Raw genomic sequence first — 22,798 nt, 5'->3', positions numbered from 1 at the left:
CGTTTTAATTTCTTTGACCTTTGCCTTTTTGCTCTGGTGGCTAGTTAATTACCGTTACGCTTGCAGGTTCAATTCCTGGTAGACGTATCTAGGACATGATTAAGCTCGCTCCATTTAGTATTATCCTAGTTCTTAATGTAATTGAGTCCCTTGTGAGTTATTTTGATTCAATTTTTCATTATTTATAGACGATCTACTGTATCCATGTACTCAAAATCATTTTTCTGACGCTATTAGTATAAAGAAAAATAGTATAAGAGTCAAATCTGAATAAAAGAGTGAACTGAATAATTTGGAATCTTCAAGAATTTATAAAAAAGATTAACCTTGAGTGTTACATTTTATTTTTTCCTCGAAAGCAAATTTTATACATTACGATTCCAAATGACTGTCATAATTTTTGTCGTTCCCTATTTGGACACTGTCCATAAAAATTCCGACATGCAAAACAAAATCTTAGTAGCTACTAGTGTTATAATAGGAGTAATATTATGACATTTTCTACGATATAAAGAAAATTAGAGGAGTTTTAGGGATGGCTCAAATACCAAATACCCACATAGTGTGGTAATTTTCTTTAAATGTCATTTTCCCTTTTGTTTTTGATAAAATCTATAAAAAATGGTTTTAAAATGAAATATTTTCTAAAACAGAATCCTGTTGGTCTTATTATTAGATATAATATTATAACATTCTTGGTCTTAACATAGTGTGGTCTTAAATGTTTATCTCTAATCGACTTAAATACACGAACTGAATAATTTCAAACCCTTTGTTGCATTATTCGATTGTCATGTCACTCACTAAGTGCATTACAACATTATTACATCAGAGATCAAAGCGTAACTGACAGTGATTTACGATAGCTGAACGAAGAACTCATTAGCAGCTACATATCAGTTTGCAAACAAAGGATTTTTGTTTGATACACCACAACATAGTTCCACAACATCTAATAATTCTCAGTAGGCATACGTTTCTGTCAGTATACTTCTGGCTTTAGTTATTTTTACAAACAGGACAGACGGTTTAATGTCCCGCTGGCAAGATGTACGTCTTGTTCGTGCCAATTGAGGAATTGATGGATTTATAACGTCACTTCACTGTTTTTGCCGTGAATTGTTCGCAGGGATTACGCTCTCAAAGGAATCTCCACTTGACGTTGAGTCGAAACTGTCCATGAAATTCAATTCATTAACCTCAATATTTCCTTTAATCTTTCAGGGAAGGCCGCGGCAAATTATTTTCATTTAATGAAGTGTTTCATCAACGCGCTTTATGTTTATTTTCAAATGAATTATTAAAAACCACAAGTGTGTTTGAAGCAATCTTGAAAAGAATTTGACTTCGTCTGCAATTCAATATATCCATCCCATAGCTAGCCATAACAATTTGTAAGTCAATTTGCTAAATGAATAAAAACATGAAGGCCTTTATCTTCTATTGCCTTCGCGGGCCACAAGCTTTTCACACCTGCTTCAATATTAGATTTTGTTGTTTATAAAGAAAGTAATTTACCTTAGGAATTATACAGATACAATAAGATAATTTCATATTTCAGTAATTACTGCAAATATTGCAATTTGAATAGTTTTGCACGCCTCATAAGCGAAGCGTTGAGGTGGGTACTACTGTCACTTCGCGCAAAACATCTGATTTTTCAAACTTAAAATGTCTTTATGTATCATACATTGCACTTGTAAGATAATACATACACACACATATTAACCCTAGAAAGATAGTCTGCGTCAAAATGACTCATGCGTTTTCGAAATATAGCTGTATCTTTTTAAATGTCGCGAATCCATAACTGTGCGTTTAGGACATTTCATAACTCACTGGTAGAAATCCTATGGTATACATATCAATAAAGTTAATCTAACCGATTTTGAAATATAACGACTACGTGAGTCAAAATTACGCATGATTATCTTTACCGTGACTTTTAAGATTTTGAATTCTATGGTAGTTTGAATATTTTTAGCTTATTATTACTGTATATTGTAACTTATGTTATAAATTTATGTTTATACATGTTGAAGCAAATATAGAAAACAATTGGGGATAGAAAATTGGAAGAATATTGTATACTGGCCGCTCTTATGCAAAGCGATGAGGGTCCCTGTGAAGATACCGATAGTGAGGTAGGAGGACCACGAAATTGAAGATGACGAGTAAAGTGACATAGAAGAAGCTTTTCCTGATGAGATACAAAGCAAACATGATATATTACATTCAAGCAAAAGGCGGAGTAGATGCATTAGACCGAATGTGTTCCCTGATGTCCTATAGTAGGAAGACAATGAGTTGGCCAATGGCTTTATTTTATGGAATCATTAAAATTGCCTGCATATTGCATATTAAATTTATAGCCACAATGTTAATAACAAAGTACAAAAACATCCGAGTCAAAAAAACGTGAAATATAGACGCATGGAACTGTCTTCTTTGTTTATGTGTGGGGGTTTAGAATCACCAGCTTTGAGAAGATATTTGCGTGATAATATCTCCAATTTGTTGCCAAATGAAGTATCTGGTACATCGTAAGAAAGTACTGAGGAGACCTTCAGTAAAAAAACGTATTTACTATACTTTTATCCGTCTGAAATAGGACGAAAGGCAAATGCGTCCTGCAAAAAAATGTAACATAGTTATATTATGTTGTGAGCATATGTTGATATGTCCTAAAGTTGTTTCTCACTAATTTTTCATATAACTATATCTACAAAATTTATATAACATATAAAAAGTCTGATAATTGTGGTAAAAAGTAAGTTATTATAAGAAACAATACGTGTTACAAGAATTGTTGATTTAATGCAGACGTTTAATGTTTTCGTCTTTTTATATATGTAAAAACAATAATAAATAAATTGTCTGTAGTATTAATTATTCTAATATAACTGTAAATATATAAAAACTTAAAATTTATGGAAAAAATAATAATATACCTCGACTTAGAGCGATTTAAAAAACATGCGTAAATTTGACGCATGACTATCTTTCCCGTACTACTCAATATGATTATCTTTCTAGGGTTAAGAAAAAACACTAATTTTAAAGTTCATGATATTTTTGATGTCATTTTTGTTATTTAAACTAGTTAAAAAACAGTTTAAAAAAGTTCTGTCTTGGACGTCCGTGTGTCTGTATGTGCGGATCCTTTTTCTTGTTAAAACGATAGCGACCGAAATACTTTACTAATCGAGTCTTTTTTTTTTCTCTTACGCTTGAGTATGCTCAGGAATAGAACCCTTTCATTTTTCAGGGTCTGATTCGATGTGGTTTAATTGTTATTAAATAAACAAAAATAATAATTAATAAATATTTATTAAAAAAAATTATGAGGCGTGCACTTTTGGATTTTCCAAATTATTGATTTATACTTCAGTTGTACCTACCAGAAATAAAATTGTTACAAAGTAATTATTTAACAGGGGCAGCTAGCTCTGAATAGACCGACGTTCGAAGGAATCCCTTTGATAAACCAGTTACAAATTCTAATAAATCATAGAAACAGCAGCTCAATAACAGTTTTATTGCAAAATGTTATGATAATCGTTTATCATTTTGATAAAAGAGTCTTTGTTGCCTTTGATTCTTCTTTGATTGCTACTATTATTGGTATTTTAACAGGTAAAATTTTAATGACTTTATGCTGTTTTTAAAATAGCTGAAATTTTGCACGGAAATATTTCTTTTAATAATATCATGATAAGAATTTGAGATGCAAAGTAAATCCACAATTTATCAAAAGGTATTTTACAAATACAACGAATATAATCCTCAAAATGACAAAAAATATTTCCTTCAGCTCTCGGTCAACGAACACTCAAATGCATCGTCCAATACACGTTGTTTACGCGTTACCATAGCAACGTTCACTAGTCTTTTGCATGTTGTGTGCTGTTATTGTAATGGATTAAAATAATTTTTGATGAAACCTTAAACTCGGATCGATAAAAGCACTGTAATTTAACCGGATCACGCGATATGGCCGAGACGAAGGTATTCCTTGTTCCATTTTTGTCCCTTTCAATCTAATTAATGTTATTTACGTGACATGCGACTATGGTCGATAGCGCAAACATGCTTGCTTTGCGAATTTCGCTATAGGAAATTTGTTATCGACTCATTGGTATGTTATAAATGGTTACGCGTGTGGAGCGGTAATACTTTAATGTACTTTGTATATAACATTACGTGACATGGTTTTTATGTGTCGTTTAGTCGCAGTTCAACTGAAATATGATGGTCTAAGAGCCGGTGGGGGTCTGACCTTCACCGATCTGATAACCAGATGCGATGTATTTTTAATCAAATATAATTTTATGAACAAATATGATGTTGATGAAATAATTATGACGATGATCTAAAAAGTACCTACTCTTAGTGTAAATTCGTACTGATACATACCTTGTCCTGAGTATGTAAATTTCATGCAAGAGTTAAATACCTACATTATTTATTTCATTTTTAGGGTTCCGTAGCCAAAATGGCAAAAACGGAACCCTTATAGTTTCGTCATGTCCGTCTGTCCGTCTGTCCGTCTGTCCGTCTGTCACAGCCGATTTACTCGGAAACTATAAGTACTACAGTGATGAAATTTGATGGGAATATGTGTTGTATGAACCGCTATAAAAATATGACACTAAATAGTAAAAAAAAGAATTGGGGGTGGGGCCCCCCATACATGTAACTGAGGGATGAAATTTTTTTTTTCGATGTACATACCCGTGTGGGGTATCAATGGAAAGGTCTTTTAAAATGATATAAAGTTTTCTAAAAAACATTTTTCTTAAAGTGAACGGTTTTTGAGATATCAGCTCTCAAAGTCGTAAAAAGTATGTCCCCCCCCCTCTATTTTTATAACTACGGGGTATAAAATTCTAAAAAAAATAGAGGTGATGCATGCTAATTAACTCTTTCAACGATTTTTGGTTTGATCAAAGTATCTCTTATAGTTTTTGAGATAGGTTGATTTAACTGTAATTTATTATATTTGCTGCTACGGAACCCTTTGTGCGCGAGCCCGACTCGCACTTGGCCGGTTTTTGTTATATATCTAAGTATTATTCTAACGCCGTTAGTACACCGACGCATTCGCGTGCGGCAGCGAAACAACGAAAAATCTGTCAGTAGTATGGCAGGTTTTCGCATATGATATGTCTCACTCTAGCACATAGATAGATGAAATAGTTGCGTCCTTGTCAGTATTGTTTCGCAAGGAACTGCGAAATGGCCATTACACAGACGCATTGCGAAAAAGTTGCGAAAACATTGCTGTTTACTAAGGTTCCGCAGATATTTCGCTACGCAGTAGTTTCGCAGAGATTCGCTGCCGCACGCGAATGCGTCGGTGTACTAACGGCGTAATGGTTTGACATACGATTATTATATAATTTTTTGTCTTTTATTTAGACTAAACATTCTACTAAAGATGCTGAATCGGACGAAAGTGGTGAGTGTTTTTACATGTACATGGTACCTAGGTATAGAAATGTTGTTAATTGTTCTGCATTGATATCAACGTTTTGGTACGATATGAAAACAACCTTCAAATATTGATTTATCTAGTATTTCTACTTTCCCATACAGCAAAATGTATCACAGTAAAGTTTAACACGGTATAAATATTGCAATGAGATATGAGATCAAATATTGATTTATCTAGTATTTCTACTTTCCCATCCAACAAAATGTATCACAGTAAAGTTTAACACGGTATAAATATTGCAATGAGATATGAGATCAAATATTGATTTATCTAGTATTTCTACTTTCCCATCCAACAAAATGTATCACAGTAAAGTTTAACACGGTATAAATATTGCAATGAGATTGTAATTATTATAATATTTATATGTATGAAATTATGATCCCTTTACAAACCGCTACATAATCAGATTTTAGTTTTATTGACTTTGTTGATTCGACAACATAGTAAGCGCTGTTTATTTGCGGTTAATTATTAATTTTACCATGAAAACAATGGAAATTCACTTTATTAAAACATAAACTCCTTAAAGTTTCTAAACGCAAGTTTAATTTACACTATTCATTGAACCCGATTTAACAGGCTTTGTATTTGAATAAAAATAAAGAAACTAAGAGATACGTTAGACATATTATTATAATAAACCAAAATGAGATGAAAATACTACAGAAGAAGAATTTTATCACATTACGTATGTATTAACAATACACTTCCTATTGCCTTTCCAATTATTTAGACAGCCTTGAAGCGGCTGACAGCTCCTGCGAGCAAATAGGCCATGGAATATTAAAAACGGCCCCCATCGCAATAAACAGAGATGAATATTTACAAGCCTACAGAGATCTGTCGTTTGATCGCTATCAGTTACAGCTGAAGAATAACTTGCTTCATAGACGGCTTGCTGAATATTATAAGTGAGTTTACCTGGTATCAATTTTAAAATATCTTAAGACATTAATATCGATTTAATAAAAAGAAGGTTACAATATAGAAAATAAAATTAATGACAAAAAAAATGTTCTGTGGTTTTATGAAACCACGGTATTAATGAAACTTACCTAAAACCTAAACTTACTCGGCAGCCGACCGTCACGCGACATGCGCTACACAGACCAAAAAGTTTGAGACGATGTAATAAAAGTTTCACTTTAAAAATTATAATAACGCGAAAAATATCTATTTTTAATGGAATGGTGTGCCTACTACATAACCCACCTTTCTATTATAATTGAAATAAATTCCAAATAAGGCAAAAATAATGTTTATTTTCACCTTTTGTAGAAAACGAAAGCTAGACCACGTTTTAAAACCTCTTGAAGGAGCAGTAGACTTGGAAGAGAAGTACCAGCAAACTCTTTTTAGTTATGAAGAGTTGAAAGAAAAGGAAGAAAGAGAAATGCTTGATGTAAGTAGAGTTAATAATTTGAAATGCTTGATGTAAGTAGAGTTAATAATTTGAAATGCTTGATGTAAGTAGAGTTAATGATTATTTGAAATTGAAATGCTTGATGTAAGTAGAGTTAATAGTTTAATAATTTCTAGTTCCCAATAAATATATGGATTTGTATATTATTTAAAATACTTGCAGATAAAATCAAAATTACAAGCAGTGCAAGTGCAATATGGTGATAAATTAGAACATGCTGAAAAAAGTTTTAATACTCTGCAGCATTTAGAAAAAAGTACAGGCACAGGTCTTATTTATTCCAAGAAGGGAAAACCTATCGCTGAAAAGGTAACATAATAAATTCATTATTCAACATAAACGTTTAGTATCATCATGTGATATTTAAAATAGTAACGTCATTATATTTTAGTGTAAATTTCATATTATAATGTTAATGAAAAGGTATTTTCTCTCTAAGAAATTATTTAGATAAGAAATTATTTAGATAAATTATATAGAATAAAAACAAATAATATCACATAAATACTTACCGAAGCTGTTTAGATATTTTATCCGCTTGTTTTGAAAATAAAACACGTGTTATGTGTGTGACTAAAGTCGACATAGTTATTTTTAAACATATTTCATTGTTTACAATATAAATGGCTCTATAGGAAACGACTAAATGTGCAATATAAATTCCACATCGTATATCCTACTAATAAAATGAAAGTGAAAGTTTGTATGCATGTTAGTCTTTCACAGGAAAACCACTGAACTGATTTCTTACTGATTTGATAATAATAATTGGCGGTAACTTATCATACGTATACATAGGACATATAGGTAAGCTATAGAAAAATTGCTTTTGTCCACTGGTTCGTCCACAGGTGAAGCAACGCTAACCTAATAATTATCAGATAAGTAAACTATTATTGTAGACGGTGGAGAGATTTTTGACGCTACAAAGACGCAAAAGTGAGCAAGCTTCTGCTCTCTGCTTGCGATACATCAGATGTAGGAATGCCGTTGCCGAGTTAGAGAGTTATGTTCGAAAGTTAGAAACCCTTGGTCCAGGATTATATGTGGCACAGTACGAACAACTGCACATTGATCATCAGAACTTTATGACTAAAATTGAAGGTAAGGGAAAATTTAAGCGCTACTTTTGAGCTCGTTAACATAATATATCAAATATATTTAAAGAAAGGCATAACATATTTCTACAATAGAATATAATATGTAGTTAACAACACAATAATATTATATATCTTTGTTAGTTTAAGTCAACAATTATTAAAAATTTAATTTGTTATTTTATTTAACTACTTAGTTTAAACATTTCTTCATAATAATTATTGTCAATAACCCCACTTCACATGCCCTATTTCCTAACATCCTTTACTTTTCAGAACGCGAAGATGAACTGATAAAGAACCGCGCAAAATGCACGGAACATAATCAAATGCTAGCTCACATAAGAGAGAAGATGCACCACACGGACGAAGTGATTGACTTCGCTGAGTGCGATCTCGGGGACGCTGAAATTGAGTTCTTAAGAGCTAGAGAGGATTTGGGGCAAGTTAAGGTTAGGCTTATATAGTATCGTGATCAAATATTAAAAGTTCACTATTAGAGTTTGAATTGCATTCAATGCTGCTGCTAACATGATTATATTTTATTGTAGGTATATTTAAAAATTTACGTAAAACGAATCGTGTTATTTTTGTAGGGAATAAAAAATAGCATATTTTGTAACGTACTAAACAATCTTTGAAAAAGCTTTTGTACACTCCATAATATTTTTTTCAGCGTCTTAAATTACAAAATTATTGGTATCAATGGAAGTGATATTTTATTTGTCTTTTTGTCCATTAAATATCATAATATAAAACCACAAACTATAACGTACCTAAATTTTTCATTATTATCCACAATAAATCGCTGTATTGATATGAATTTTCTGCGTTAGAGTCGCCGCGACAAACTGCGCTGGTCGCTGCAAGGGGAGCGAATGAAGGCTGGCCTACTAACTAGAAAGGACCTTTTGCGTGACTATCAAAACGCTACGGACGAGGTAAATACACGAATCACGATATCAAGTTTATGGCGTATTGAAATCAACCGTATTGTACATTGATAGATTCTGTGTATCAAATTTATGGGTAAAATCGAAACGAAATGCGGTTTGGAGGACAAACATTATGAAACGGCAAGAATGTTCATCATAAAATGATAAAAATTTGTTTGTGACCTCTTTGAAGAATATGTATTAAGTTGATAATCTATCGGAATAAAGATAGCCGATTACAACAATTTACATACTGAAATATAATATTAAACATCAAATAATCGATACATTTTGTTTATATCATTTTAAAAGTAAATTATTGTGCACCATAATAAGAATCGAAGTTATCCATATTTTCTATCAATACATTGATTGAGTTTATTACTGTTATGCATAGCACTTGTATTTACTCAGCCAATAAACAAAATAGTCTGTATCTTTGTATTTTCTTCAGGTTGGAAAACTTAGAGAAAGAAAAGACGAACTGCAGAATCAAGTAAAGGAAATCACGAGTCAAGTCAGAGCCGCGCGAAAACGTATGTTGATTCATCACACGGCCAGTGAACACACAGATCACAAGGAGACTGCACTTGACACCACCAATTAAATAGCAAAGGAACTTATATTAACGAAAAAGAAAAGTTTATTTCAGACCCGATATTACAAAACGAAAATCTAGTAGATATCCAATATTCAACATTACACACACGAAAATTGCTGTCTAGTTCAGTGTAAGATTATAGATCTTATGGATGACATTCTGCCTAATAAACTGTATTTCTGTCTGATGTAAGCGTATAAATATTTGATCTCTATCGGTCCATATTTCTTGTGAGAATTTCTTCCTTTAGTTTTTCGGTTACAAGACATTCAATCGACGATGCTCGTTTGGTCATCAGATAAGGATTATAGCTCAACTCATTTTCCTTATACATTACTTATTTATTTTGTGACAAGCAAAATTGTGATTAAAATTGACTTATAAATAAATTATTGTTATGTTTATTGTTTTTCAATACTATTCCTTTCATGATTCTCATCCTTTTTACAGAGTTTATCTGATTCTGCTTTATCTACAACTTCCTTGATGATTGGACCGTGTTTCCAATCCAATGGATACCCTAGTTTTCTAACATCATCCCACCACTGCTGATTTCCTTTAGCCAATAATGCATAAGCTATATTGCTGATCATCATTATGAAAAAACATATCCAAAATGCTCTGCGCCATTGAACTAGTGTTGACTGAAAAGAAAAAAAGCAAATTAGCTAGTAGCTACGTAACAATTTTGGGTGTTGATGCTTTAAATCTTTTAGAACATTTCTGTGAATTATTATGCGTTTATCTGTATCAAAAGTATGTGTTTTTCTATCTCCATTAATTCTTCTCAATGGTCATAAATAATACTTACGTCGGGGGTGAGTAATCCGATCAAGTAGGGAGAGATAATACCGCAAAAAGTTGTGAATGTATTGATAAACGCGGTAACCGAACCCGCATAGTTTGGTGCTACATCTAACGTGTTAACCTGAAAATATATGAAATTGTTCATATTAATTATCCACAACCAAATATTATTTATTCATATCCTCGATGGAATGTGAATATTTAATTTACATAAATGGAGAAATATTCATTCTACAAAATATGGTATTAAATAACGTGCATGTTTTGAATGTGTAATTGCAAAATAATTTATCACTAATATATAGCAGTTAATTCCTATTAATAAATAAATAATAAAGACATGTGAAAGATCATTGTCGCTGACTCTTTTATAATAAACCTACTCATTTTAGTTAATCTTATTCATATGACCTATAAGTTCATTCTTTGGAAATTCCATAAATGATAAATTACCTAGTTAATCTTATATCGTGCTGAAAATATAAAAGTTACCTTCATTCCACTGACGTAAGCTCCCATAAATCCCATAGCTAAGATAAAACAGGTTATTGCAGCTGCACGGTTGCAGCCTGAATACGATGCTAAAATAATACATGTTGCTGGCAAAGCTGTTCCTGAAATGTTAGTGTTTCGTTGGATTGATGTTCTCTACGCTGGTACTATACACGGGGAAATTTATGGTTGAAGTCATGTTGTGCACAAAAGTATATTAGTTTTAGTTACAATGGTAAATAGGCAAATATTTCAGAAAGCGATAAATTTATGTATGTACTGAGTTAATAGTAGGTACTTTAATGTAGTAGGAATCGAATAATACAAAAGCATCTTCTGAATGAACTACATATCATGCATATACTTGTAGATATTTATTAATATTGTAGGATGTAGGATTATATCATTGCATGGCATTATAATATCAATAGATGATTAAGAATATCTTACCAATAGTAGTGTATATAATTCTTCCGATCCGTATACTATACCACTTCTTTTTAATACCATAATCGCAAGTAAAACCAAATAGGAAAGATAAACCCCACTTCGCTACGTATGGTAGGCAAGTGAGGGCACCAGTGGTAGCTATATTAAATTTGAGAACATCGTGCATATACTTTGGTAGATCTGACACCATTGTATAAAAGCCCCAGTCGTGACCAACCTGTTATAAAAAAAACGATTTAATTTCAGTGTGTTTGATTTGTTCTGATGCTTTTTTTAATGTGCTTAATCCGGACTATGGTTTGAAATGTAAATTATATAGACGTGAACGAAATATAGGTAATAATTCAGTTATATTGAATCCGGACACTACCTATTGTTCTAATTGAAAATTCTATTTTATAGTGCATAGTCCATTTATCGAGGAAAGCTGTAAGCTTTATAACATCATGCTACGAGCAACACGAGCGGAGCATATAAAATATTCCTGTTGAGAGCAAACAAAGTAGCGTGGGTCAGCTAATTTCCAATAAATTGGTGGCCAACATTTTATTACTCCATCAGATTTTACATAACAAAGCAAAAGAGAGTACGTACATAACAAAGATAAACCCTTTTCCGACTAAAGAATAATTATAAGCGCGAATATTAATTATTATTGTAAGGATGGATGCATGTTTGGATGCCTGTTTGTTGCTCTTTCACGCAAAAATAACTAATCGAATACCTCCAGATACTATTAGAGCTAGCGCGCACGAGCAACTTTGTCTCCGCAACTATTTTGTCTCTCCACCCATGGGCTTGTATGAAAGTGCGCGCACGTAGCGACGCAACTCCCCATACAATTGATGGGAGAGACAAAATAGTTGCGGAGACAAAGTTGCTCGTGCGCGCTAGCTATTAGAATTAGACGATAGTTAGGCTACTTTTAAATGTCATGCTAATTATGTGATTCGCGGACTTCAGAATATTGTAAATAATTTTCACAAACTCACCCCAGCAAAAAGTAACGCCCAAGCAGCAGGTGACCTTAGTATGGCCTTCCAAGGAACGGGATCTTTCCGTGACGTTTCATCAGCTCGCGGTATCACTTTATTCAAATGTTCCAATTCTTCGTGAGAGATAAATGGGTGTTGATTCGCTTCGTTGTAACAAAGGAAAGTCTTAAATATAAATTAATACTTGTGTAAAGACTGCGATGTAGTAAGGCATGTAGAATCTTTTTTTATAACTACTTCATAGATTTTTTTGGAATAAATTTTAACAAATTGCCATTGGATAGGAATTTAAAAAAAATCTTACCAATATTCCAATTACAGCTTATTATAAGTAATAAGTATACATTAATAAATCGTTAGGTACCTAGTTTAACTATCATTTTATTTCACGATATAGAATGACAACGTTTTTAGTTAAAAAATTATAATCCATACGAATATTATAAATGCGAAAGTAACTCTGTCTGTCTGTCTGTTACTCAATCACGCCTTAACTACTGAACCAATTTGCATGAAATTTGGTATAGATATATTTTGATACCCGAGAAAGGACATAGGATAGGTTTTATCCCGGAAATCCTACGGGAACGGGTTTTTCTTTGAAAACGCGGGCGAAGCCGCGGGCGGAAAGCTAGTTTTTAATAAATATTGAAATGAACTCACCCACAAAATGAACCAGAAAATACCAAACGCACCGAAAAAATAAAATACATTGGCCCAGTCCCTTCCATCAGCTAGCAATATGCCTGACATAAAGGCACCAAATATATTTCCAGTTTGTGGCTCTCCAAATATCAAAGCACCTTGTAAAGCCCTTTCATGAGGAGGTGTCCAACGTGACATCATTAGCATGATCCCGGGTATTGTAGGTCCCTTAAAAACATAAGTAGCTATAATATAATGTGAATCGTTCAATTGTTCTCTTCAAAACTCTTTGAATTATTTACTGTGTATTTTTTTATTTAATTAGTTTTTGATTCTTCTCATGTATAATTTATCAGAAAAAAGTATTTTTATTTGAGTGTGATTAATATTTAGTGTTATTTTTAAATAAAGGAGCTGATAAATATAGGTAATATAAAGAATCTGAATAAAAACATTACTTCTGTAATTCCTTGTAGAACTCTCAATGCAAAGAGCCATGATGGGCCACCAGTTCTTATAACTATAGGTGTAAGAAATGTAAGGATAGCCGTGATTAATAACCCAATGCCTAGAGTCCATTTTCCGTCAAACTTCTCAGCTAGATAACCACCAATAAACTGAGTTAAAATATAACCGTAGTAGAATCCACTTAAAATAAATCCTTGAGTTTCTTCATCCCAGTCAAAAGTGGCATACTGCAAAATTTGTATATAAACAGTAAAAACTACATCTTGAGATAGATGAACAACCTTTGTATGTAGAAATTAATTATGATAATTAATATTTGCTTAAGTTGATAAGACTAAACGAATATTTATTGAACATAGAACAACCTTACATCACATTGTTATGGGTTATTTTTCTTAAGCACACGGTGATATGAAGCAAAACAACTAAGCTATTATGAAGGAAACGTTTTATTTCATTGACGTACACAATCAATAGAAATCTTAACTAAAAGTAAGAACTAGGTACATATACTTATTATAAAAAAAACAGTTAGACTTAACCAGAGGATAATAACTAGTAGGTAGTAACTAACGTAACTAATTTTAACAAGACTTATATTATCTAAGTAATCTTAGCAAATTAGTGAGGGCGCCAGGAGGATTTTATTTATTGAACGGGATCCTTCCAATCCCTGCCTTTTAGTTAGCTCCAGGTAGTAAAAATCAGTCGCATGGATATCGAACGCGTATTATTTTGATCGCGAGATTGAAGGCGTTTCATACAGGCTACAAACAAGACATAATTTTAGTTTTTATTTACTTTTGAGTTTTAATTATCTTAACATTATAGTTCTAAAATTATAACTTACCCCTTCTCGCACGAAAATAATAGCACAAACTTAGAATATGTACTTAATCACACTTATAATAATGATATTTCTTCAATTATTTCAAACAAATTAAACCGACAAACGGTGTGTCGAGATCCACTGCTCAACGACCACTGTCCTTTCAATGACATCGTATAAGGATTTCCAGATGTTTCTTAAAAATATTAATAATTATAAAAAATGCATGAGATTCGTGTGGATTTGAACTTACGACCCGCGGATCTACGCTCCACATTAGTTCCACTGAGCCACTCGTACGATAGCTCAAGTCGTGAAACTACGTTACAATTATTGTTAGTTTACCAAACATAACATTCCCCCAACCAACACAAGAAATGAGATGGCATAGTTTATGCATCTCATTTCTTTCATGCGTTATGTTCACGCCAGAGAGGCTTTAAATCCTTAGCATGCCAAATACCTATTGACTTACCATGACAATTATTAAGACGATAGATGTTATCTGATAACTTAGCTACTATTATGGCTTTTTCAAATTTAGGTGCTAACTTTGCCATAAATTTATTACTAGCATTAGAAAGCAACTTAGTTCTTTTCCAAACTACATCACCTATGTTAAAATTTGCCCGCCTACGTTTAATATTGTATAATTTTGAACTTTTATAATGTGAGGTCTTAATTTTATGCTCAACGTCGCGAAAAAGTTGGCTTCTTCTCTTTAAATCCATCAAATAATTATCGGTCTTAATGACGATAGAGTCAACATCTATAATTTGCGAATCCCTCGAATTTAAGGTTTTTGGAGGCACAGCAGTCTCCCTACCAAGAAATAAGTATGATGGTGTAAAACCTGTTGTTTCATGAATCGATGTTCTAATGGCATGACCAAAATTGTGTAAATGTACATCCCATTCATTATGTTTTTTTTTATTAATATATGTTGAGATCATAGTGCCAACAACTCTATTGACGCGTTCTGTTGGGTTACTTTGGGGATGGTAACTGGGCGTATACCAAATACTGGTATTGTATTTTGACATCAAATCCTTAAATAAATGAGATTCAAATTGTTTCCCATTGTCTGAAATAATCGCTTGAGGCACTCCAAACAGTAAAAACTGTTTTTCAATAATGTCACAAATCTTATCGGCTTTTCCTGTTCGTAGCGGAAATAGAAGAACAAATTTACTGAATAAGCATGTAATGACAAGTAACATAGTGTTACAGTTTTTACTTTTAGGAAACGGTCCCATGAGATCTAATGAAATCACTTGCCACGGTCTAGTGACTGTACGATGACTACCCATATGCCCTAAGGGTAATTGTTGCGACACTTTTGCTCTTGCACACACTTCACACTTCCCGACATACATCTTAACATCCTTCAATATGTCAGGCCAGTAATAATGTTGTTTTACTCTAAATAAAGTTTTCCGTACTCCCAAATGACCTGCAGTAACATCATCATGGCAACGTTTCAAAACATCACCTTTGAGAGCATGCGGAATGTACAATTTCCAGTCGTTAACTTTATCTGGATATTGCTTCAGATGAATTTTCTTATATAATAACCCATTTCTCACTTGCCAATTAGGAACCTCGCTACCACTAGTAATTTTTAAGACTTTATTTCTATACCATTCGTCCTTATGTTTCTCTAAATTGCTGAGAAAGTTACTTTCTATACAGTCCCCAAGGGCATCAATAGATCGTGATAAAACATCAGGAACAACGTTAGATTTACCGGGCCTATGGATTATATCGAAACTGAACTGTTGCAATTTCATGGCCCATCTCGCAAGTCTACCATGTGGGTCTTTCATTTTATGAAGCATTTTTAGTGCACTGTGATCAGTGACGACTGCGAAATGCGATCCATCTATGTAGGGTCTGAATTTTTCTATAGCATACACAATGCTCAAAAGTTCTCTTTCCGATGTCGTATATAATTGTTCTCGCTCATTAAGTTTTCTACTAAGAAAAGCTATGGGTTTCTCGACGTTGTCAACCTTTTGACATAAGACTGCTCCTATACCTTTATTTGAAGCGTCGCATTGAATAATAAAAGGTTTATTAAAATCAGGACAACAAATCACTGGCGTCGTGGTTAAGAGTGTCTTTACTTTAACAAATGCGTTATCTGCCTCATCAGTCCACTTAAATGTTTTGGATTTTCTCCCTTTTGTCAACTGATGGAGGGGTGCTGCAATGAGTGCAAAATTTTTAACAAACCTTCGATACCAACTTGCAATTCCAATAAATCTCTTTAAATCTCTTAAATTTTTAGGTCTTGGGAAATTAATAATAGCTGACACTTTTTCAGGATCAGTACGCAATCCATCTTTATCTACAATGTATCCCAGAAAACGCATACTTGAACGCGCAAATTTGCATTTTTCTATATTTATTGTTAAACCGGCATCTTTTAATATGCTGCACACTTGTTTTAGAATGTTCAGATGTTCCTCTAACGTTTCTGAACAAATAACAATGTCATCCAGATAAGCCCAAACTTTGCCCTCTAAGGCATGAAACAAAATATCCATGAGTCTTTGTTGTGTTTGTGATGCATTTACAAGACCAAAAGGCATTACTTTAAAATGATACAACCCTCGACCAGGCACTGCAAACGCTGTCTTCTCTTTACTACACTTATCCAGTTCAATTTGCCAAAAAGCAGTTTTGAGATCTAGAGTACTAAGAAATTTTGAGTGTCGCAAGTTGTCTAATATAGAAGCCACTCTAGGCAAGGGGTATGTATCTCTTTTAGTGACCTTATTCAACTGCCTACTATCTAAACAAAGTCTATTGGAGCCATTTGGTTTTTTAACCAGTACTATTGGAGAACACCAAGGACTGTAAGATGGCTCTACTACATCCTTGGCTAACATTTCATCTAGTTCACGTTCAATAATTTTCTTAATAACTGGAGAAAAATTGTATTGCTTTTGGTATATCGGTTTACTATCACCGGTATCTATTGTATGCTTCAGAATTGTTGTTCTACCTAATCCTGACCCAATTTCTTCCTTAATATAATTAATAACCTCATATAAAGACTTTTTCTCATTTTCATTTAAATTTTCTTCACTTATAATTGCTGGTTCTTCATCTGATACCGTATTAATATGTAAACCCTCTTTTATATCATAACCTTTAAATGTAAACCCTATATCAAATAATTCAAAGAAGTCCTTGCCTAAAATCAGGTCTTGAGACAGATTAGGCATTACCAATATCGACATGACGTGAAATTTATTATTAAATTTAATGGGTACATCAACAATTTCAGAAAGAGTGTGATTAGTTCCATCTGCAGTAGAAATGTAAACGGGTTCTCGTTTCTGCGTCTTTAAGTTTACAACCTTTAAATATTCTATAAACCTTAAATTACCCACGGATCTAGTAGCTCCCGAGTCCAATAAGCCACTGAATCTTTTACCAAGGATGTTAATACAAACGTATGACCTATTATCACACTCCTTCCGAAAGGTCAGAGGCGAAATTACTTCTTGTGACATGAATAGCCGAACGTAATTTAACCAGTTCTGCCACTCAATACTGTTTCGACTAAGGGGAAAGGTTAGTTGGCAGTGTCTTGCCCTTCCCCTTTCTCGTTTCCCATACAATTACATTCTTTAGATGTAATGCCAAATCGACCACATCTATAACAAAAAAGTCGTTGCTTGGGCGCTGCACAAGATCGAAATAAGTGTCCAGATTCACGACAATTCCAACATCTGGATTTATTACTATATGTCTTTGGAACTAAAGTTTTTACTTCATGTATCTCGTGATTATTTTCAATACTAGACTTATAGGCTAAATCCGGTTCCATAGATCTATACGAAGATTTAGGTTCTTTGAAGTTATCACAATTAATTTTGGTTCTTTCCAAAATTCTCAAAACATTAATCAAATCGGAAATAGAAGAAAATACGTCCCTACATACGGCTCTTTGATAGTACGGTTGAAGATTTTTTATAATTATCATTATTTTCTCAATTTCCGAAATTTTGTTTGGAAGTCTATTAAATAAATTTTGCATGACGGATACGTAAATAACTACAGATTCATTAGAACCCTGTGTTCTAGATTTCGCTTCAGCCAGCAATTCTTCTTGATAGTACGGCGACTGAAAATTACGTTTTAATAAGATGACTAGTTCATTCCAGTTTTCTATATATTCTCTATTAGCGCGAAACCAAATTAAAGCATCTCCCTTAAAAAAATCAATAGCGTGTCTCCAAAGATCTTCATCCGTTGCATTTCTAGCATATTTCAATTCATTCACTCGCTCAATAAAAGCGTTAACACTAAAACTAGTGTCGCCCGAGAACTGAACACCCCATTGGCTAATAGGCACTAACTTGTGTCTTAATATTTGGGTCACTTGAGCATCATTTACTGACGTCGAATTAAAAACGTTCGCCGGTAATTTATCATGAAAATATTGAATTCCTAAATCATCATGAGCAAAGCTAACTCTCTTATGTTCTAAGTCTACTTTCGAAGTGCATTCTTTGTTTAAATACGTTTCGCAGGGGACTTTAGATGTCGACGGCCCATTGACGTCAACATCCAATTCATTAAGTATCTTATGACTATCTTCACCCAATGATTTTTGTAGAATTTCTTTCATTTCCTTAGTAATTTTATCATCATCCTCCATATCATCCTTAGCCTCTAAATCATTAAGTAATATAACAGCCTTATCCGACAAAGCTTTGTGCTTCTCCTTATCTAATGTTTCAGCTGCTTCAATGAATTTTAACCTATTCATCACATGAATTAAACGAGAGACTAAACGTTTATAAAGCTGCTTATCGGGTTTTTCTTTTAATTCGGACACATAACGTAAAATGCAATCTAATTTATCTGAGCATATATCTAATTCATTACTAGGATTTTCACTACATTGGCTGGGTGCTTTTAATTCATAAGAAACCAGTTTTAAATTTTCAACATGTAACATTTTTTTTAAAACAAGTTTTAATGCTGAGGCTAAGCCCCCTGGATGCACGTATCCACGGCACGCGAGTTCAAACTCCACCTCATCCTTTAACAAATACTGTGGATCCATAATTAAAAGGTAGGTATACTATAAAATCTAATGCGCTTAAGTATAAAAACCGTGCAAGAAAGAATAAGTTGTATCCTCAAATAATTTACATATAAGTGTGTATAAAAAGATCACTATCCATGTAACACTAAATCTTATATTCGATCAACAAATTTCTTATAAACAATCATTCCATATAATATACCTATTACACCAAATCCACAATAGTAATAAATAGAAATCTTATTTTGACAAGTATTAAGCACTTACATGTATTAAAAAAAAATAATGTATTTAAACTATTTTAAAATACTAAATTAAAACTAAACGAATTAATCAAGTATCTATTATTGAGATTAACCCGCTAGCTAATTAAAAATAACAAGCACAGTTTTGTTAAATTAATATACTAAAAGTATAAATAAATAATCCCATTGTTTTAGCGTTGGGCGCCATTTTGTTATGGGTTATTTTTCTTAAGCACACGGTGATATGAAGCAAAACAACTAAGCTATTATGAAGGAAACGTTTTATTTCATTGACGTACACAATCAATAGAAATCTTAACTAAAAGTAAGAACTAGGTACATATACTTATTATAAAAAAAACAGTTAGACTTAACCAGAGGATAATAACTAGTAGGTAGTAACTAACGTAACTAATTTTAACAAGACTTATATTATCTAAGTAATCTTAGCAAATTAGTGAGGGCGCCAGGAGGATTTTATTTATTGAACGGGATCCTTCCAATCCCTGCCTTTTAGTTAGCTCCAGGTAGTAAAAATCAGTCGCATGGATATCGAACGCGTATTATTTTGATCGCGAGATTGAAGGCGTTTCATACAGGCTACAAACAAGACATAATTTTAGTTTTTATTTACTTTTGAGTTTTAATTATCTTAACATTATAGTTCTAAAATTATAACTTACCCCTTCTCGCACGAAAATAATAGCACAAACTTAGAATATGTACTTAATCACACTTATAATAATGATATTTCTTCAATTATTTCAAACAAATTAAACCGACAAACGGTGTGTCGAGATCCACTGCTCAACGACCACTGTCCTTTCAATGACATCGTATAAGGATTTCCAGATGTTTCTTAAAAATATTAATAATTATAAAAAATGCATGAGATTCGTGTGGATTTGAACTTACGACCCGCGGATCTACGCTCCACATTAGTTCCACTGAGCCACTCGTACGATAGCTCAAGTCGTGAAACTACGTTACAATTATTGTTAGTTTACCAAACATAACAACATAAATAAAATATATTGTATGTACTGTGTATAAAGTTATTATTGAAATAGAACATTTAGATGAATTCTAAATACTTAAATCATTTGGTAGGTAATTCATTATTAGTAATTCTAATCCGTTTTTTTAATAAATAAAACTTACCGGTTTCCTTACAACCGTTGTCAAATTCAATATTGATTCGTTAGGGCAAGCATCAGGATCGTAATGGCTACTGTGAGATTTAGTCCGATTTACCATTTGAGTGATCGCTAAATTAAGGGCTACACGCATTGTGTAAGCATTGCAAAGACCTATATGTGCTAATACTCCAAAAATCCATCTCTGCGGTATACAACAATCTGAAAAAAAATTGTCTTCAATTTGAGTACATATTATATGATAGATCTCTTTCTAAATAGCATTAAGACGCATCTAGCATCTTATTGGTCTAAGAGAAGGTTGCTATTTTTTTAGCTCCGGAAAATAGATCGATAGAGTCAAACCGTAAGAAAATACCTCTATAAATTAATAATATTTAAATATAAATATATTCATAGCCCTTGTATCTGCATCGTACATCTACATTACGGGCATTTGTATGGAAAATAATCTATACTAATTTTATAAAGCTGAAAAGTTTGTTTGTTTGTTTGTTTGACTAACTCTCTGTACTCTCAGGAACTATTGGTCCAATTTAAAAAATTATATCGGTGTTAGATAGCCCATTTATCGAGGAAGGCTATTTATCATTACGCTAAGACCAACAGGAGCGGGGCCAAGCGGGTGAAACCGCGTAGCGCAGCTAGTTCAACATAAAGTTAAGAAATTACATAGCAGATAGGTACTCACTATTTCTCAAACATTTGATAAATGCACTATCCCTCTTTGGTACTGGAAATACTTTAATGTTTAATAGCGTTTCGTCCGGAATATCGTTTAAATCTTTGCTATTTTCCGTCATTTTTTTGAGATGGAAATTACATAATATCAACTAATTATACCAGCGCTACAATACGAATACAGAACGATCTCTATACAAAAGTTTTCATGTTCTTTATCATTTATTATCAATTTATTTACAGAACACTAAATATGGAACATACTGTTACGCAAAACTTTGTTTTGTCATTGTTTGGAGTGTTGGTTGTAGGAGGCTGGTGGAATTTATCTATTACAAAAAGATTTTCTCAAGATTTTGAAATTATATTATTGAATAGCTATCCAAAACCGTCAGGTCATGATCAATATAAAACCAAAAGATACCTACTTATTGTTATTCCCACTACTATAATTATTTCTCTTAAATAACATACAAAACGTTGTACACTGATGTAATAGTTTAAAAATTCTGCCTGATCAGAATTATTTCAAACGAAAGTCTGTTCAGATATGAATTAGGTTTATATTTTAAGACTTACCATAAAATTTCAGTCAATCCTCTTTAGAATGTATGAGATAAACGTCTCGTTATATTATGTGTATTTATGGTACTGTATATTTGTGTGTATTGTTATTTATTTATACTATTTTTGTCAACTTTACGTGTGATGATAATAATATATTTTAACCTCGAATTCGAAATAGATAAGAATAGGAAATGCATACATTTTTTACAGCAAGTAAACGATACCTATTTATCAAAAAGCAAATATAAATGATTTAATATCGCGCTACTATTGCTATTTTTCTTCAGTTCAAGATATTTTAAAATAATATGTAGGCTAAATAAATACCATAGAAAAAATTAATATACACTAAAATCGCTTCATATACCTACTATCCCCGTGTGTTTATTTGACAATTTAAATTTTTCAAAGTATTTTTAAGAAACTATTATAAAGTAGCAAATGTAATAAGTCTCCGCTTTTATTTTTAATTTTTATACTTATTGTTATCACTAAAAAAAACATTTAACGTTTAGCATGTTTCGAGAAATTACCATTTGCCCAACCGAAAAGCGGAGAAAGTTTTATCTTAAACTAGCGATCCGCCCCGGCTTCGCCCGTGGTACATATTTACGTTTTCTCTACATAAAAACCATCCTCGTACTTCAAGGAATATAATAAAAAAAGAATTATCGAAATCGGTTCAGCCGTTCTCGAGTTATGCGCTTACCAACACATTTTGCGATTCATTTTTATATATAAGATTAAATCTTTTGCGGTTTCAACTATACCCCGTAATCTTGGACGAACTGATTAGCCAATGTACTTTCATGTTCCCATAAGAAGATAAGATTAGAAA

At 32.6% G+C, this 22,798-nt stretch overlaps 3 protein-coding genes across 3 annotated transcripts; 1 reads left to right on the top strand and 2 right to left on the bottom strand.

The window, feature by feature from the left end:
• Positions 1-6,226: 6,226 nt before the first annotated feature.
• LOC149486476 (cilia- and flagella-associated protein 184-like) lies at positions 6,227-9,562 on the top strand (the record flags this gene model as incomplete). The annotated part of the gene is made up of 7 exons (XM_089697879.1): positions 6,227-6,411; positions 6,779-6,902; positions 7,086-7,232; positions 7,826-8,027; positions 8,297-8,472; positions 8,857-8,961; positions 9,410-9,562. Coding segments are annotated over 7 exons (1,092 nt in total), but the record flags the coding sequence as incomplete, so codon positions are not given.
• Positions 9,563-9,575: 13 nt separating this feature from the next.
• On the bottom strand, positions 9,576-21,555 carry LOC149486474 (dietary and metabolic glutamate transporter-like). The gene is made up of 9 exons (XM_089698121.1): positions 21,404-21,555; positions 20,717-20,913; positions 13,404-13,640; positions 12,964-13,173; positions 12,298-12,465; positions 11,306-11,522; positions 10,856-10,977; positions 10,368-10,484; positions 9,576-10,200 (listed from the first exon to the last, which is right to left on the bottom strand). The coding sequence occupies exons 1-9, from the start codon at positions 21,513-21,515 to the stop codon at positions 9,958-9,960; spliced, it is 1,623 nt and encodes a 540-aa protein (XP_089554247.1). The 5' UTR covers positions 21,516-21,555; the 3' UTR covers positions 9,576-9,957.
• On the bottom strand, positions 17,829-19,328 carry LOC149486475 (uncharacterized). The gene has a single exon (XM_089698125.1). It carries the CDS (start codon positions 19,326-19,328, stop codon positions 17,829-17,831), a length of 1,500 nt encoding a protein of 499 aa, XP_089554251.1.
• Positions 21,556-22,798: the final 1,243 nt, after the last annotated feature.

The sequence above is a fragment of the Colias philodice genome, chromosome 8 (genome assembly GCF_061535455.1).
Source record: "Colias philodice isolate Cphi_HAF_F1 chromosome 8, ilColPhil1 Martin Lab GWU primary, whole genome shotgun sequence".
Lineage (NCBI taxonomy): Eukaryota > Metazoa > Arthropoda > Insecta > Lepidoptera > Pieridae > Colias > Colias philodice.
Note: the sequence above shows the minus strand (reverse complement) of the source record. Positions and strands in the feature narration are given on the sequence as shown.